Source organism: Chenopodium album, chromosome 25, assembly GCF_948465745.1.
Source record: "Chenopodium album chromosome 25, dcCheAlbu1.1, whole genome shotgun sequence".
NCBI lineage: Eukaryota > Viridiplantae > Streptophyta > Magnoliopsida > Caryophyllales > Amaranthaceae > Chenopodium > Chenopodium album.
In genome coordinates, this window is record NC_137858.1 from 10,079,355 (window position 1) to 10,098,822 (window position 19,468).

General features: G+C 32.9%; 3 protein-coding genes across 3 annotated transcripts; 2 read left to right on the forward strand and 1 right to left on the reverse strand.

Annotated features, from left to right (window-relative positions):
- Positions 1–1,262: 1,262 nt before the first annotated feature.
- Positions 1,263–2,485, reverse strand: LOC145614574 (protein PHOSPHATE-INDUCED 1-like). Its single transcript, XM_081669631.1, has one exon. It carries the CDS (start codon positions 2,379–2,381, stop codon positions 1,416–1,418), a length of 966 nt encoding a protein of 321 aa, XP_081525757.1. The 5' UTR covers positions 2,382–2,485; the 3' UTR covers positions 1,263–1,415.
- A 5,788-nt stretch (positions 2,486–8,273) lies between these two features.
- LOC145615081 (protein PHOSPHATE-INDUCED 1-like) lies at positions 8,274–9,456 on the forward strand. Its single transcript, XM_081670154.1, has one exon. It carries the CDS (start codon positions 8,317–8,319, stop codon positions 9,244–9,246), a length of 930 nt encoding a protein of 309 aa, XP_081526280.1. The 5' UTR covers positions 8,274–8,316; the 3' UTR covers positions 9,247–9,456.
- A 7,075-nt stretch (positions 9,457–16,531) lies between these two features.
- On the forward strand, positions 16,532–19,421 carry LOC145613628 (7-deoxyloganetin glucosyltransferase-like). Its single transcript, XM_081668725.1, has 2 exons — positions 16,532–17,051; positions 18,481–19,421. The coding sequence occupies exons 1-2, from the start codon at positions 16,532–16,534 to the stop codon at positions 19,419–19,421; spliced, it is 1,461 nt and encodes a 486-aa protein (XP_081524851.1).
- The last annotated feature ends 47 nt before the right edge of the window (positions 19,422–19,468 follow it).

A 19,468-nucleotide genomic window follows, 5' to 3' on the forward strand; every position in this document is an offset into this window, starting at 1 on the left:
GCTAAATTTTGTGTTTTTTGGGGTTTATTTTTGGAGTGGTGGTGTTTGAAGGTGGGAAGGGGCTAGGGTGGGTGTCGGCGGTGGTGTTTGAAGGTGGATTGGTGGCTGGTGTGGGTGTCGGTGGTGGTGTTTGAAGGTGGGAAAACGGTTGCTGTGGGTGTTGGTGGTGATGTTTGAAGGTGGGAAAATGGTGTGCAGTGGGGTCTGGCCGTCTGGTGGTGCAGGGTGGTTGCTGGTGATGTGGGCTGGTGGTGGGGTGGTGCGAGGCGTTTTTTTTTTGTTTTTTTAAAATAATTTTCCGACGGAAATTCCGTCGCAACATACCGACAGAACTCAGTCCGTCGGAAACTTGCGACGGACTTTCTCGGGCCTGGAATATTTTCCGGCGGACTGAATTCCGTCGGAAAACGCGTTTCCGACGGAAATTCCGTCGGAAAAAGCCCATTTTCCTACGAACAGTTTTCCGACAACTATTTCCGACGGAATTCCGTCGGAAACGCGTTTTCCGACGGAAAACAGGGTGTTTCCGACGGAAAATTTCCGTCGTTATTTAGCTGTTTTCTAGCAGTGTCCGTAAGTCCATAATATATAAAATAATTACTTTGTTCTGAAATATCATTAGCATAAGCATTAACATAAGCTCAAACTTCTATTCAGTAGCCGATTATACAAATTGGAATGAAGAAGCATAACTTTACACCACTTTTTGAGCTAATTGGTGAACATTTCTATTTTGAGGTATAACTTTCTGTGTTTAAACACACATTATACATGAGATATGTGCGATCTTTACCAAAATTCAAATGACCTTTATGTTACCAATTAAGGGCATGTTCTCTTACGTTGAAATTCAGTTCAGTTCAGTTCAGTTCAGCTGAGTTCAGTTCAGTTCAGTTCATCTCCTAATTTCCTACTCTTATAAAATATTCATTTCGATTTAGTTTAGTTCTGTTCAATTTAACTGAGTTCAGTCAATAAAACAGGCCCTAAATAATCATATCCATTCATTTCACCTCCACTTGAAAAATTTACACTTACAAATACACATTTTTGTTACTTTTGTTTTTAATCATGACTTGATCAATTCAATGTCCATACTTTTATCATTCATTCCAAACTCCAAAGTAAAGCTGGCAAACCAGTGGCGTTTTTACCGACTTCTCAGTCCTCACAATTAATTAAGTACCAACAACTAAAAAAAAAAAAAAAAAAAAATACCAGGACAAAATAAAACGGACAAATTTCTTTCGTGTAACAGCAAATTAAACCATTTGCTAGTAAAATATTATTAATTTAATCGCAAATGCGAAACAAATTAACAAAATGAATCAATGAATTAATAATTCTACTACCTCACTACTCTCAATATTACATTTTTCTTTTTCTTTTTTTTTTTTTTTCTACCTTAATTATTTCTACACCAAAGTAGAGCAAGTAGAAGTAGCAGGATCATACAAGGCAGGCAACAAATACTTCCTTCCATTAACCCCATTTGCATTATAACTCGCACCACTTGTTTTATCCACTAGTAAATTACCAGCATACCCCGGGTAAGCTCCCTTTCCATAAACCCCAGGACAAGCTGATGCAACCTCAAGTGGAGCTTCTTTCGGGCCTTGGTAAAACCCGTTTCCAAACGGGTTAGTCACGGTTGCAGCCATCAACGAGGCGAGGTTGATTATCATTCCATCTAGACCCACATCGTTGTTGGGCGCAACCAATGGGCTACTTTGTGGGCCGTAAATGGGCTGGTGGAATGGCCAAGCGCAGTGACCCGGGCATTGGGTCTCTGAGTTTCCGACCCAGATGTAGGCAAATTTGGTGTGGGTTCGGCCCATTTTGGAGCTGGCTGAGCCGTGGGTCCCGCACCTGCTTGAGCAGAACCCGGCGACTGCCACGTCGGATGAAGTCAACACTACGTTGACTGCGTTGGATTGCGCGCCTTTTGAAGCGAGTTCGGTTAGGTGTTTGTTGGTTAGGGATTTTCCTAGTGAGTAGGATTCGTCGTTGATTTGTTTGCCTAAAGTGAGGGAAAGTGATGAGGTTTTTTTGTTGGCTAAGTGGTAGTATTTGCCAATGGAGTTCCACCACGTGGCAACGGATGGGTTGGTGCTGGTTTTATGGTTTTTGGTGGAAGATAAGGAAGTGATGAAATCGGCTACAATGGCTTTTTGAGAAGGGGTGAATTTACCGTACCAGATTAGGTTGACGGAGATTTTACCGGATAGGAGTGGGCCGCGGTGGTATTGGAGGAGCATCGTGTTTGACGGGTCATCAACTATTGATTGTTGCTCGTGAATGGTGTTTCTTGCGGCGGAGATGATGTGGAGGAGTGAGAAAATGACGATGATTGGAAGGAATTTTTGAGTAGTTGAGGCCATTTCTTTAAATTTATGAAATTGTTTGTTAAGTTTGGTTGTTTCTTTTTTTTTAAAGTGTTTGAAAATGGGAAGTGAGAAGTGGGATGAGTGGGATGAGTGAAATGAGAAAGGAGTGAAGGGGGTTTATATAGGTCGATTATGGATGAGATAAAAGAAGGGAGGTGAGAAAAAGACACAAAAAAAAAGGAGGGTTTAATAAATTAAAAGCGTTGGAGTATGGAAAAGGACGAAATTACATAAGGTTACAGCTTCATAGATACGCGTCGTGGGTCCCCATGGTTGTATTGGCTGGCAACGGAAATCTCCATGCTGCCCTTGGAAAAGGGGAAGTGTGTAGAACAAGAGAGTGTGAGAGAATTTTTAAATTTAAATGATAAAAGTATGTATTGCCAATAAACATAAAAAGGCTAGAAGTAAAAGTAATGGTGGAAATTTGGAAAATGTGAAATAAGTAGATATGATAAAATTTATGCTGTATACTTTCTTGTGTTCTTCAAATTGCAATTTGTGACTTTTATATTTTCTTGTGGATAAGTACTACTTCTTCCGTTCCTAAATTACACCTCTTTCTAGCATTTATTCCTCACATAATAGAGAGAAAGAGGAATATAATTTAGGGACGGAGGGAGTATTTTTATTATGAATTACGGAGTATTATCGTAGATATACTACGGAGTACTAATATACTTTTAATCGTACTCTTTGAAATTTTACATTTTTACAATCCTCTTTGATTTATCTTTTATAATTTATATGTAACGAAAAAATACTCGTGTGAGATTATTAATTGATAGAAAATCAGGCAGAGTCGGACATTAACAAGAAACGTCATAAGTAACCTTTTTCATGCCGTGAATTTTTTAGGCTTGTTCAAACTCTCATAATTTTAGTATTTTACTCTCTGATTAGACCATTGTTGATCACCTCGAAGCTGTAGAAGAGTTTTAGGAATAACGCATTTAATAAAGTCACGTTTTAGGAATTACAACTGAGGTCACGAAGGGAACACACCGAGAAAAAAAAAAAAAAAAACTGAGGTCACGAAAAATACAAAATTCAAAGTAAACCAATAAGAACGAAAGGGCAAAAAAGGAAAAAAAAAAAAAAAGATACGTTGAGAAAGAAAGAGAGAAAGAAGAGTATGGTAATAGACAGGCTGTTAAGGGAAGGTAACCGTAAGTAAATGGAGTTTTATATGGGGAAGAGCGAGTAGTCCAACTGGCAAATACCAAGCAAAGAAAAGAAATACTGGCTTGGCTAGGCTTTGAATAGGATAATGACGTGTATGGGCTTTATGGATGAGATGGATTATTGGTGGGTCCCACTATTCACAATACATGTCAAGAATTGGAGCCTCACATACACACACCTCACCTGGCCCTTCACTTCACCGGCCTTCACCTTCACGGCAATTTTGTGAACTTGAGGAGTACGTTACACTTTCTGTCTTTTTGCTCTTTGTTCTACAACTTGACCATGCATCCTCCATTTTTTTCAGGAGTTTTGGATTTTTTTTCATTTTTTTATTTTAGATTTATTTATCATCACTATTATTTCATTTTTTATTTGATAGCCAGATGGACAAAGGATGTTGATTGTATAAAAATACTCGTGATATGGAGTACTTCTTTCGTTTAATAATATAGTTTAGTGTTGATTTTAAACGTATATTTTACTTTGATATTTTTAATTATCCATTAGTATGAAATTTAAAAAATTCTAATTAGCTATATTTAGTACATATAAGAATGAGAATTTACGGTCAAAACTAAGTTTTTAAATATTAAATAATATAATGAAAATAAAAATAAACATTATCTTATGAGATGGAGGTAGTACAACTATAAGTTACTCAATTGTATGTAAGATTACTTATTATCTCATCTTTACTTGTTATTTTTTGATTAGCATGAGATCCATAACCTCTCAGTTTATCTACTATACATGATGAATTGAAAAACAAAGTTATCTATTCATATAATACAACACTTAGAGCCTGTTCTCATACGGCAATTTTCAGTTCTTATCTTAATTTCATTCTCTCATAAATATTCAGTTCAATTCAGCTCTAATAAGTTCAGTTCAGTTCAGTTTAGCTCAATTCAGTCAATGAGAACAGACCCTTAATAAGGTGTAAGTTCTAAGGGTCTGTTCCGATTTACTGAACTGAACTGAATAGAGATGAAATGAATTGTTTATGAGAGAAGGATATTAAGAATTGAACTGAACAACTGAACTGATTGGAGCTGAACTGAATAGAGCTGAAATGAATTGTTTATGAAATAAAGAAATTAACAACTGAATTGAAATTAAGTTGAACAGAACAGACCCTCAGAGTGAGACCCTATTTAAGGGACATAAGGATCAATATGTTATTTTTAAATCATTTTTAGAAAGAGGATATCATTTAGGATTACTAACAAATGACGAAGTATAATCTTAACATTATTTAATAAGGAAAGAATAATAAAAGTTACAGATTACTCAAGTCTACAAACTAAGCAAAGTTTAGACAATGTATCAGTGTTCAGTGATGACATTGAAACACACATTAGCGACTTGTTTTAATTAAATATGTTAACGACTAGCGTGGATGAAGGGTGTTAGCAATTTAGTTTAAGAATATAAAGATAGATTGCAGTATTATACAAGTATTATACGGAGTATTTATTTAATTAATTACACAATATTCTCCTAGGGTACTTAAATATGGTCTTCATAAGTTGCACGGAGATATCACGCACTCTGCAAAAACCCAACTACTAATTTGTCATCGATTATATGAAGGGATCTTATTAGTGTGTAGCTGGTCCTAGCAACTCATTAGCTGTACATGCTATTTGTTTTATATATTCGGTACAAGTATGATATTTGTAGCACTAATCACCAATTATAATAAGAATTAATCATAAAAGTAGTACTCTTATTTATATACTATGAAATTGTGACACAATTATATGTGTGGGTTTATGCTACTTCGTATTATGTTTGATTATTGTTTAATATTTCTAATATTTAATTTATGATTCTTTTGACATATTTATGTTTAATTGGTTTGTAAGTACTCCATAGTATTCAATATATTAAGATGAAGTTATTTAAAGGTAATCCCTTATTTCTTTTTACTTATTCTATTTTCTTTCTTAGAATGTCTTATTGAAAACAAATGCCTTTACTTTACTGATACGAGTCTTACATACACCAATTTACTTACCTATACAAATGACTACTCGTAAAGAAACAAAAACGAAACAGATAGAATACTATGTACAATGAGGTATTGTTAATATGTTATCACAGCCCAAACACTAATCAAGTGTAATTTTGGTCTAAAAGGTGATGCCAACTGCCAAATAATTAACCGTACTTCATTCTTTAAGATGCAGGCCAAATATGAAAGTGCTTCCTTCTTAAATAAGTGTTGACTTGTGCCACACTCCCACTACGCACTAGTTTTGACTTACACGAATTTTCTTGGTTTACAGCTTACTATAGCTAGGAACAGGATGTAGCCCCTTAACAAGTCAACTTCACAACTCACTTTCATTTAAAACAGGATAGGAACAGGATATAGCTAGTTTTGACTTTCATGTTGTAAAAAATCTCTATTATTTCTAATAATAGTATATGTTTTCTTATTGTGAGTTTTTCTTTCAAATTTGCTTACTAGTGATGCACTTAATCTTCTTTTAGTTTCTTTTTTAAGGAGCTTCATTGATACCAAACATGAAACTATACATTAATCTTGCTCAAGTATTTGGATTAGTTTTGGGAGGTCATTGCTTAATGTTGTTGAATTAGGTATTTAGGTATATATATATATAAAGGTCTACATTAATTGACTATAAACAAATTAAAGGTGTATGCCCCTTTTTCAGCGGTCAACACACATAAATAATTTAGAGACTAATTTTCGAGTAATATTAATTCATAATAAATACCATAACTATTGCTCTAAGCCTAAAGTTTTACACTTCAACTATACCATTGTACAATTTTTCCTAATCTCTCTTAGTTATGACCGGTTCAATAGTACCGTGTCGAGGATAACATAACTAAGAAAATACTAAACTTAACTAGCTTAAGCCGATTATCATTAACGATAATGGAATGCTTTAATCTCAATATAAAATCACTACCACTAGGAATTGAAATATCTCAAAAATGGTTGAGTAATAAGGCACATTCATGTACCCTAGGATCTACAAAGAAGCAGACAAGCATGGTACGGGTATGTGAATTTAGTACATAGACTACTAACAATGGGGGACCTAACTAGGTCTGCTATTCTGGGTATACCCATCATCATGCTCCAAATACATTGCATATGCCCATTTCACTCAAATGGGGCTAAACAAGTATGGATCATATACTCTATACCATATATAGCTCTTTATGTGGTCCCTTTTTTGTTCCTAATACATTAACAAATGCATAAATAATTCTTATTAATCTAATTAATTAAGGTCTGAAAATATTATAATCTTACATTATGATGAAATTTTCTTGAAATTTAGCATTTTTACCTAGGAAAACTCTAATGACACATGCTAAGCGTAGCTCCTATTCTTACTCATGATATCTTTTTTCCCAACAACTCTAAACCTTTATCAAGTTAATCTCTAAGTTCTCAAAACCTTCCTCTGTTTTCCCACTTTGTAGCTTGAAAACCAATGCATTAACGTCATCACTTCCCTAACCTTACTTATCAAATCCTTTAAAGAAAAAAGTTTTATTCTCAATCTTATCAGCCGAAAATAATAGTCACATATACGAGTGCAATTTTCAGATGTATCAAAGTTCATATTGTAACATTTTATACAAAAGACTCTATGCTCGGTCTATTCATCCACAAATAATAATTACATATACAATTTTTAGATGTATAAAAGATCATAGTGTCGCATTTTATATACTAAACTTTCCTGCGGTGAGTTTTCAGTTACTATAAGGGCTTGTTCTCTTCAGCTTAAGCTCAGATGAGTTCAGTTCTTAATCTCCTGCTCTAATAAAATATTCAGTTCAGTTTAGTTCATTTCAGACATTTTTAGCTCAATTCAGTAAATCAGAACATGCCCTAAGTCAGTATATAGATTAGGGGTGGCAATATCATCCAAACCCGATGGATAACCATCCACCCGATCTAAATATATGGATGAAAACCCGAACTTAAGCGGATGACGGATGGATGATGGATGGGTTGGGTGACGGATCGGGTCGGATACGGATGATGATACATCCAACCCATCACCCGATCCATCACCCGACCCATCCATCCACCCGTTAAATTTATATATAAAAAAATAAAAATAAATATTTTTTTTAATAAATTAATGTCTATTGTAGTGTTAGGATTGACATTTGTTTTTAATTTAGTAAATAGGAACGAGTATTAGAAGGATGTATAAAAGTTTTAATTAATTGATCATTTTTTTTTCAAATCTCAATTTTAATTATTAAAGTGCAAAGTTGTATTTATATATATATTTCACCCGAATTATCACCCGATCCACCCGATTCATCCATGGATGACGGATGGATCGGATGTGGATGAAGGAAAATTAGGTGATGGATGGGTCGGGTGATGGATGGATTTTTGGCGGATGGAGGCGAATGAAGCATCACCCGACCCATCTCCGATCCATTGCCATCCCTAATATAGATATAACAATGTCTATCCCGTAAAATAAGTAGATTAATTGATGATTTATAATCCAAATGATTAGCTGTCATCTTTCTCGTGATTCCCTATTCCCTGACAACTCAAGTAATTTACTCATCAAAACTTAACAAATAAACCCACTCTTCTTTGCTAGCTACATGCACCAAATCCCACTATATATACTCACTTGCATACATTACACTCTCATCATTCTCCATACCAAAAACACTATTACAAATCAAATCCAAAATTATTTCACTTAAAATATAAAAAATGCCTTCCTTCTTAGCTCTTATAATATTCATATTAGCAACTAATTATTTTCAATTTAGTGTAGGAGTGAAAAAATTGGCTTCACTCTATGAAGCACAACCTATGCCCTTAAAATACCATAATGGGCCTTTACTTGAAGGGCAGCTGCCCATTTACGTCCTTTGGTACGGAAAATTCTCTCCTTCTCAAAAAACAATTGTCTCTGACTTCTTTCTCTCTCTTGACCGACCTGCCCGAAAACACGACGGTGTTGTGGGCCCAACAGTGGGCCTATGGTGGCATACGGTGCAAACTAATTACATGAAGAAGGCGGGTAAAGGTGGACTACATGTTGTTTTGTCAAAGCAACATGTTGATGAGGAATGTTCCCTAGGGAAAAACTTAAAAAAGTCTCAACTCGCTGAGCTAGCCCGGCGAGTGAATTCTAAACCCGTTGGGCTAACCCTTATCCTCACAGGTAATGATGTAGCCGTGGAGGGGTTTTGTGTGAGTAGTTGTGGGTCACATGGGTCTGATCATAAGACAAAGTCAATGTATATATGGGTGGGTAATTCAATAAGTCAATGTCCGGGTCAATGTGCTTGGCCCTTCCATCAGCCCATTTATGGCCCACAAGACACACCATTGGTGGCCCCCAATGCTGACGTGGGAGTTGATGGCATGGTGGTAAATATTGCCAAGCTTTTGGCTAATACCGTGACAAACCCATTTGGTAACGGGTATTACCAAGGTGAAGCAGAAGCTCCGCTTGAGGCAGCTTCTGCTTGCACCGGGGTGTATGGAAAAGGAGCTTACCCGGGCCATGCGGGTGAGCTCCTAATAGATTCGAGTTCGGGTGCAAGTTATAATGCCAATGGACTAAATGGGCGGAAATACCTTTTGCCCGCTTTGTTTGATCCATCTACCTCTACGTGTTGGACCCTTGTGTGAAAGTTGGTCGATTAATTAATTAAAGGCAATGGAACTATTAATTGACGCCATCCAATAAGGAATGAAAGTAATAACAATGATGCATGAATGCATGATCATAGATTGGGATGGTTAATTAGTGTAGTACATAATGTTTTTGTAATTAGACATGTATATTCAAATTTCTAGAATTTTTAATGAGTTTGTTTATCTCTTTCCACAACATGAGATGTACGCTGTAATTGAATTTAAATGAATGAATGCAATGATTTTTAAATTTTAACTTGATCTTAACTCATATTGGACATCAGTGTTGAGTTACTACTATTCACTAAACTTCCTAAGTTATGGCTCCAATAAGTAGAGTTGATATATACGTAGATGGATTACATATAGGGCCTATTCATATTTACTGAACTGAACTGATTGGAGCTGAACTGAACTGAACTGAACTGATTGGAGTTGAACTGAACTGAACTGAATTGAGCTGAAATGAATATTTTATGTGAGAGGGAAATTAAGAGCTGAACTGAACTGAACTGATTGGAGCTGAACTGAACTGAACTGAAATTAAGTAAATGTGAACAGGCCCATAGTTGATTAATGATTACAAGTTGATTTTTAGCCTTGAAATATAATAATATATATATGTAGTACAATATACATAAAAGAAAAAAAAAAAAAAAAAAAGGTGCATTGCAAATATATACAATGTAATTTTTTTAATGATAAATCAGCAAAATTGGTCAAATCGAGTACATATCAGTTCAGGTTGTTTCAAATCAAAAGTACATATCAATTCAGGTTTAGAGTTCTCTCCATAAGCCAGTTGAGATCCTCAGTTCTGTAGTATCATGTTGATCTAGATTACGTAGTACATAGTCACATTATCACATTGAAGCCCAGCTAAACTACAAGTCTACAACCTAGTAGGCTATACATAGATGGGCTTGAATAGAAAATTTGGGCTTTTAATATCAATTAACGTCCCAGTGTACAATCTTTGTGGGCCTTTTATTGCGCCGTATGTGATTAATTTATGCAATAGGCGTTGCTAATGCCTAAAAGAGTAAAATGGTGACAGTACAGAATACAGATGGCAGTCTCATCAGCAATAAGGTCAATAACCAAATGGTACAAAGTCTTATATGTGGCTGGTCATACCGTGTGACCAGTCATTATAAGGGTTACTTCACTAGTGTAATGGGGGTTACTTGGTCATAGGGGTTACTTCATCAATGTTATAAAGTTACTCGGTCAGTGTTATAGGGGTTACTCGATCGGTATTATAGGGGTTACTTAATCAATGTTATATAGGTTACTTTAAGTGGTCACACGTTGTAGCCGGCCGCACACAAGACGGCTGAATCAATGGAGTATTTAGGAGACTAGGATTGACTGTAAAGTCTTCGAGATGAAAACTGTTTTTGTTTATCGACTTTCTTTACAAATTCACACAAACAAAATATTGATCATTAATTTTCTTTTTAGATAAAAAAAAGATTAACACAAGTTTTTATATTTGTTTTGTCACTTATCATATGATGTGACCATTTCACCAATAATTAATTGGTTGATGAGGGTTGTGACGTGAAACAAATAGATAGGCTTATCAAATGGATAATCATAAGAGTTATGGCTTGTTTAATTCAAAAAAAAAAAAAAAAAATCAAGTTGAATCTTGTTAGATTTCGTAGTAATATGTATTTTATTAATATGTAATTTTCATAATTTTTTCATTATGAAATAGAACTAAAAATAAGGTGAACTAAATATGACCTTACTGAAATAAATAAAAATAAATAAAGGTACTTTTACAAACAAGTTAAGTTAAGTTAATTATTAATATATAATTAACAAAAAAATGGAGAACTTGAGTGAAATTGATATGTCTGTATTGCAAATTATTATTTTTTTATTTTTTTATTTTTTTATTTTTATTTATTTTGTTTTGTTAAACTTTTTTTTAATTCTTACAACTGTTGTAGGATACTCTTAGGCTCTGTTCTCTTACGTTGAAATTCAGTTCAGTTCAGTTCAGTTCAGCTCAACTCCTAATTTCCTTCTCTTATAAATATTCATTTCAGTTCAGTTTAGTTCAACTCAGTTCAGTTCAGTTCAGTTCAGCTGAGTTCAGTCAATGAGTAGGCCCTTAGTTAACATCTTTAATGTCGTATGGTAGTTTCTGTTGAGAAATTCTCAGCCTCTAATAATTTGAGTCATGAATAATTCTAATAATACAACGTTGGTATTACATTGTGTTTAGATGGTGAGTATAAACCAACAAGAAATTATTTTGATACCAACAAAATATTTTTGTATTCGTTAGTACTAAGTATTTTAGTATCATGAATCATGATAATACCATCTAAATTTTAATTTAATATCAACGTGTATTATTAGAGTTATTCATAACTCAGATTATTATAGTCATTCCTCACTCCTCAGCTTCAATATATGCGGAAACATATTGAATTGACTTAAAGTTAACTGTCCCTTTTATGCATATCCTTTTGACTTAGCTAACCTAATAGTACAATTGTTCCAAACGACAGGGAAGAGAATTAGAGAATTATCATATTCAAAACACGAGCTGTAACTCTTACACAACGACTCAACGAGTTATTGACACCAAACAAATGAACCCATAAGCATTAAATACATGTATTATCTTTCAAAAAATAACATACGGAGTAAAAAATATGCTCGTAGTAGTACATGTATTAGACCGACATGGCGACATATATACACGTAATTTGATGTAATTATGTTTAGTTATACTCAACGGTAATGCGTAGATAAGTAAACTCTTTATTTAAACATTAAAAATATTCTTGAAAATTGTATAAAATTAGGAATTTATGACAAAAACACACGCGTAGATCAAATTAATGTACATTGTGTGTTTTTGTCATGATTTTCTATATTTAAAAAATTTTCAAAAGTATTTTTAATGTCTATATGTAGCCCTAAGGGCTATGTTATGTACTGTATAGCATTTTCAAATGTACTAATTTTTGCTTAGCGCATTTTGTATACGTCTAACCACACCATATGACCACTTGTAAAACAGTATAAGAACAAAGTAACCCTTATAACACTGATCGAGTAACCCTTGTAATACTGAATAACCTCTATATTAATTGAGTAACTCCTATAACGCTGACGAAGTAACCCCTAAAACACTGATTGAGTAACCCTTATAATACCAACAAATTAACCTTCACATGGTATGACCAGTCACATATAAAAATTTGTGATTTTTGCTAAGGTAGCTACGAGTAATTTATGTGCTTTCTTTTAAAAAAAAAATACACCTTTAATTTTTTTAATAGGGGAGATATACAGTCTAAGCAATGTAAAAGATAATTTTAGACTATTGGTCATAATGTCTTATTCTTTTTTTTATATATATAAAAAATTATTGCTCTTATCCTAAGCAATATTATACAATAAATTATTGAGTGAAACATTTAGTGGTGTTTGGAGGAAGTTGGCAAGCTACCTAATTTATTTGCATTATTGCTTTCACAATATGTTAAAATTTAAACGAGGACATGAATAATTTTAGTTTCAAATTAATTGTAACACTTTAATGTATAAAAAGTATAATTTTCTTATATTAGAGTGTATCCGTGCTAACGCACGAGATATACATATGATTATATGTAGTATGATTTACAAAGAAAAAAAAATAGTAGTAGTGGAGATTATAGATAAGGTTTTTATTTATTTTATTATTATTATTATTATTATTATTATTATTTTTTTTTTTTTTTTTTTTGAGAAGCGGAAGTTATTATTTAAAGGTATTGCAAAAAAAATAAAAAATAAAAAATAAAGTGCTTAGCTTTTGAGAATTGGGTAGCATATACTTTAAAGAGTGTCACGTAATATCGTTTATTCCTTTAAAATTAACGCCTTTTAATACAAAGTAAATATAGATGTGTGGATTGCAGATATTGAAAGGAATGATTGTAATAAGATTGTATTATTCTTGATAATTTTTATTTGTAGTATATAAATAGCAATAATCGGTCAAATTAAAAACTTCTCAAATGTGAATAGTATAAATGTATTACTCCCTCCTTTTTTTTTAAATGCATCTCTTGGACAATTGCACTATTCATATACCATAGTTGACTTAATTTTTTTTACCTCTATAAATCAAATATGATAGTAAAAAAGGCAAAAGCTAACGTATGCCCCCGGGACGTTGGATAAGCTAGCTAAAATTATAAAGATTAAATCAAAATTTACATTAATTACACCGATTAAAGTGTAATTTTGTCATGCTGTCCCAAATTAATACCACTTTAAATAATATTTCAAATGCTTATTATCCAACACCTCGGGAGCGTTCGTTAGCAAGATCTTTTAAATGAATTTGGCCAATTGATTACTTCTATGGGCTCCAGGCGACCTCCCTCCTTTTCACGATTTTTATTTAAATTATTCTCTCTCTTAGTTCTATATGAATTTGATTGTGTCACCAACCTGTAAGTTCACGTTAAATTAAAAGATTTTGTGGTTGAGATATTAAAAAAAAATGTATTAGATGTGAAAGTGAATTATTAGTCTTATGTTCAAATTAATGTTTAAAAAAAAAAAAAACTTGTAGGGGTGTTTAAAGAAAGTTGGCAAATTGCCTACTTTATTTGCATAATTGCTTAGGTCACATATTATATTGTATAGTCTCTAGTTTTTTGCACCGACGTAAATTTTCTTCTGTAGGTGATCCATAACATTCTCCGATTCAATGGATGCTCTCTTCTATCACCCTACTCATGAATGTCTTCTTACTTCGGTTAGAGATATTAAATACAGTCAATATTAGAAAACATATTTTTTGTGATATTGATTGTAATCTCACATTTATACTAATCTCTTTATTTGAAAGATGAGCTTTTTTTTTTTTTTTTTGAAAACATTTGCAAGATGAGCTTTGAATCTAATTGAATGTAATTTTAAGAGAATTTGTGGGTGAGATAAAAAATACAGAGTAAAAGTTTTAATATACACCTGGATGCAAAGGTGCACCCAATAAAAAAAACCCTTAGGTGCACTTATCTCTATGTACACCTAAATATATACAAAAAATATTGCATAAAATAATATTATAATGTAATTGCAGGCAAATGAGATGTGTAAAGTTGCATGGAGTATAATATTACAAATCTACAATATAAATAAAGAGAATTGTGGTTTAAGAAAAAAGAATACAGTATTATACAAGTAATGTAAAAAGTGATGCATAAATAGTGTATGAAAATTAGTACTCCCTATTAATGTATTGTGATGGGATAGTAAATTGCGACTTTGTCATATCTTCATGTTTCCAAAAGATTGTCCTATACTTAAATTATATACTTGTATAATTATACATGAGTAGTATCATTGATAAAATTTCCATCACTTGGGTAACCCCTATCCTCTATGTATTTGTTTGTTGTGAAATTTAAAACAATATTGCGTCCACCCATCACCCATGTGTTTTTATTTTTTTTAATTTTTTTTAATGATTATTTATTATTTTTTTTTATATTATTATATTTTATTTTCGATTAATATGAAGTTCTCATATATATATTTCTTTTTAATTATTAGAAAAATAAAGATTGGTCAAAGTTCATATATATTGGCAAGCGTACTAGTTAAAATATACACTAACATTTATGTTTAAATATAGTGCATTTCAAATAAATTCGGAATTAATTTTTACTTGCATCACGCACATAAAGTTTCATGCTTATCAGCGCAATATATTGGTCACAAATGTCTTTTTATAATTTCTTTGTAAAATATGTAAACATATAAAGAGTTGATCTATTAATTGTTCTAATCAATTAAAACCTACAACATTCTGTTCCCCAACATATATTACAAAAAGTTGTTAAGAAAAGTGTACAAATAGTGTAAAATTGAAATATTACAAGTAAAAATGATTCTGTTGAGTCCATGAATTACCCAACATGTGAGCATTTTCTTGTCTCACAGTAAAAAGACTAAAGGGGGGAATATAGTGGTAAAGGGGGAGTGTAGTGGAACCCCATATTGAAAAATTCAAGAGTTATCACCGTTATATAAGGCTAAGGGAGTACTCCCCTCATTGTCATATGGTTTTGAGGTGGAACCTCTTTGGTGTTGTAAAGTGGTGGACTTGCACTCTTTAGTGACGGGTGTGGTCCAGACCCATATTTGACAGATTTTATGAAGTATATAGGTTGCTCAACATTAAATTTTGGGAAGCTAATTAATAGCTTAGTGCAACAACCGATTAAAGTATGTGATATTCAATCATTGCATACATCAAGATATTGACCCTTTAGTAGGTGATAAATATTTTTTATTTAATTTTTTTTTTCTTTTTTAAAAAAGTGAAGAATCAAGTAGTCAAACTAATGGACTTTGCAATAATCTTGAACATGCTTTGTTTAAGCTAAGAAGTGAAAAGTAAATAATATTTATGCTAATTATAAAAATATAATCGTCTTCCCAAAATCTCAATCCATAAGAAAGATAAAGACGACTCCATTCATCTTGCAGACTTTATTGACTGCATCTGAACTCTTCCACCGAACTATCTCGTTCAAGGATCCTTGTGTTATTGTGCATATGGACATATGATGGTACACTCCGTCCTAATATATAATTATATATTAGATCTTCTTAGCTTTGTTATGTCAAATTGTCAATTATATGCTAGGTTGATTTAATTACGCTATTATATCACTATAATAATATCCACACTAATGATATATTCTTCCTTCATTTCGAAATAAGTGTTAAGATTAGATTTTTATGTAAACTAACTAATATGAAGTTGCACATAATAATTAATGGAGGTAGTATAAAAATGTAATCGTAATCAAATTGAACTTTGTTACAATTGCGTCAATGCATGCAGCATGTATTCAACTTATTGAAAATTTTAATTTTTTTTTTAAATCAGCAAGTAATGAAAGATTTTAGTTGTATTAGTTAAAGCGAATCATGCAAATTACATTGTCAAATATTGTAATCAAGTTGTAAAGAGGAAAGTGCTTCAAAATATTAAAATAATAAATGATGTGACCGAATTTTGTCTAAATTATTATGCATTTAAATTAGCTAGCCAATTTGGGCGAATTATGGCAATTATGGGTTGCATATGTGAATGCGTCACGCACTCGTGCTATACATTTACTACGGCTCAATTACTACTATAAAAGTCGGACCATTTTCATCGTAACATAACATATCTCAACCTCTAAATTTAAGTCTTAATATTATAAGTTAATCACATCAAAATTTTATAAAAAAAATAATGGGTTCATTATCAGAAATTAAGATGCAAAAACCACATGCTGTGTGTATCCCTTATCCTGCACAAGGTCACATAAATCCCATGTTACAATTAGCCAAACTCCTTCATTCTAAAGGCTTTCATATTACCTTTGTAAACACTGAGTACAATCATAGCCGGTTGATTCGCACCCGTGGTCCATCAGCCGTTGCTGATCGCCCATCTTTCCGGTTCGAAACAATTCCCGATGGGCTGCCCCCGAGTGATGATGTTGATTCTACTCAGGATGTACCATCACTTTGTGTTTCTGTTGAGACTAATTGTCTCGGTCCGTTTAAGAGTGTACTCGCCCGTCTCAATGAGACGGACGATGTGCCTCCTGTGAGCTGTGTAGTGTCGGATGGTGCTATGTATTTTACGATTGATGCGGCTCAAGAGTTGGGTGCACCAATTGCGTTGCTTTGGACTGCTAGTGTTTGTGGGTTCTTGGGTTATGTTCAGTATGAAAAGCTTGTGGAGTTGGGACAAATTCCCTTTAAAGGTAATTTTATTAAGTTGTGAAGCATCTTCTATTATATATAGCATTCCTCATAAATTTTTTGTATAACAAATGTCTAATCTGGAATATTTTTTTGGATAGTCTGGTAACATAATACTTGTATGGCCGTATATAATTTAAAAAAACAAACGATAAGGTACTAATTACGTATGTTTCTTTAAAAAACACGAATTACAGTATTATTGTATGAATAATTAGGAAATTATGATAGAACATGCCTTTTTTTTTATTATTATTTTTTAAAAATAATTGATATAGTAGTATTTAAGCTTTTATACGTAGTCCATGTTAAATATTTATAAAAATATCACAATTTTTTTAGTTATATTGGCTGAAAGTTGATGCAATATAGAAATACAATAGTTGTATTTTATACGTTACTGCCTACTGCAACGCCTATCAGTAATACACCAAGCTAATATGTGGGACTACATACTACGAGTAAAAGATAAAATATACTAGTATACTTTATATATATTTGTACTTTACAATACTAACAAGTTAGAACAACTTAGTGACATTAATAAGGTAATGGGCCGGGAATTTGTAGATATGATATATTTGTGTACTTTACAATAGTAACAAGTTATTATTAGTGACAATACTAGCTACGGAGTAGTGTTTAAACACACGCGTTTTATGTAGGGTATTTCATACACATAACTATATAATCTTTTTTTTTTTTTTGTTTTTGTTTTTGTTTTTTTTTTTTTTTTTTGGTTGAGGATAACATAACTAATACTCGTATTATCTTATAAAAAGTAATGGGAATTTGTAAATATAACATAATACTAGCTCCTACTAAGTATTTTCAAATTGTTATTAGACATTATACATTTGACACATGCTTTTGTTATTTATTAAAATAACAAAATTTGACAAAAAATTGGATAAAGATAATTGGGAAAGTTTTAAAATTAAACATAACAAAGTCCTAAAAAATTGACTTATATTAGTAGAAATATACTACTTTATATTCTTACATTCAACGTTTTTCTAACCTCAACTACTTCTCAATAAAATAAATAAAAATAAATGTCAAATATGATTCAACATTATTGTTATATCTTTATTTGATTGCGGAATATATTTAGTAAACGTTTCGTGACGTTAGAAAACATCATTAGAAAAAGTAATTGCCAAATTATTAGTAATTTTGTCAATTAATCACTAAGAATAATATCTATTTGTTAGAGAACTTGTTTAGTAGCACGGAAAAGAATGAATATTTTTTAGAACTGTGCAAAATTTTCACTGTCATTATGTTGACCTGTGCTTAACTAGTCGCATAAAGTTCCATCTAAAGTTCCTCTCACTTTCAACAAGTTGGACGTGTAACATATTAATCATTCGATGTTTGAAATTGACGTTAATCATATCATTGTGTAATTGTGTTACATTAATTATGCAGATGCAAACTTTTCCACAAATGGTGACCTTGAACAAGTTCTAGATTTTGTACCCGGCATGAAGGACATTCGACTACGTGACATACCAAGTTTTATCAGGACCACGGACCCTAACGATCTTATGCTCAATTACATACAACGATTAATCCATAATACAAAAAGAGCTACCGCGATTCTCTACAATTCCTTTGATGCGTTGGAGCACGAAGCTCTCCAATCTTTCTCTTCCGATTTCCCTCCATTTTACGCGCTTGGACCCTTCCAGCTCTTACTCGATTCTATAGAGGCCGCCAAAAGCGAAGAAATTGAGTCACTAAGTACAAGTCTATGGAAGGAAGATCCACATTGCGTAGAATGGCTTGATTCCTATGAGCCTAACTCTGTTGTTTACGTTAATTTTGGGAGTATTACTGTTATGACTAATGATCAATTGATAGAATTTGCATGGGGACTTGCTAATAGTAACCAAACCTTCCTTTGGATTACTCGGCCTGATTTAGTCACAGGGGATTCGGCTGTTCTCCCACCGGAGTTTTTGGAAGAGACGAAAGGCAGGGGACTCATAGCTAGTTGGTGTGATCAAGAGAAAGTTTTAGCACACCCCGCTATAGGAGGGTTTCTAACACATTGTGGTTGGAACTCGACAATAGAGAGTTTAATCAATGGGGTTCCTATCATATGTTGGCCTTTCTTTGCCGAGCAACAGACTAATTGTTGGTATTCTTGCACCAAGTGGGGGGTTGGAATGGAGATAGATACGAATGTGAAGAGGAGTGAAGTTGAGAGGCAAGTGAGGGAGTTAATGGCAGGAGAAAAAGGAAAGGACATGAAAAGAAATGCTATTGAATGGAAAAGATTGGCTAATGAGGCTGTTGCTACTCCAAATGGGTCATCTTACAACAATTTGGACAAGGTCATTAAAGTGCTAGGGTCCCTTGAATAAAAATTTGATCATGTTTTGATTTATAGTTAAATATCTAGCCGGATGTG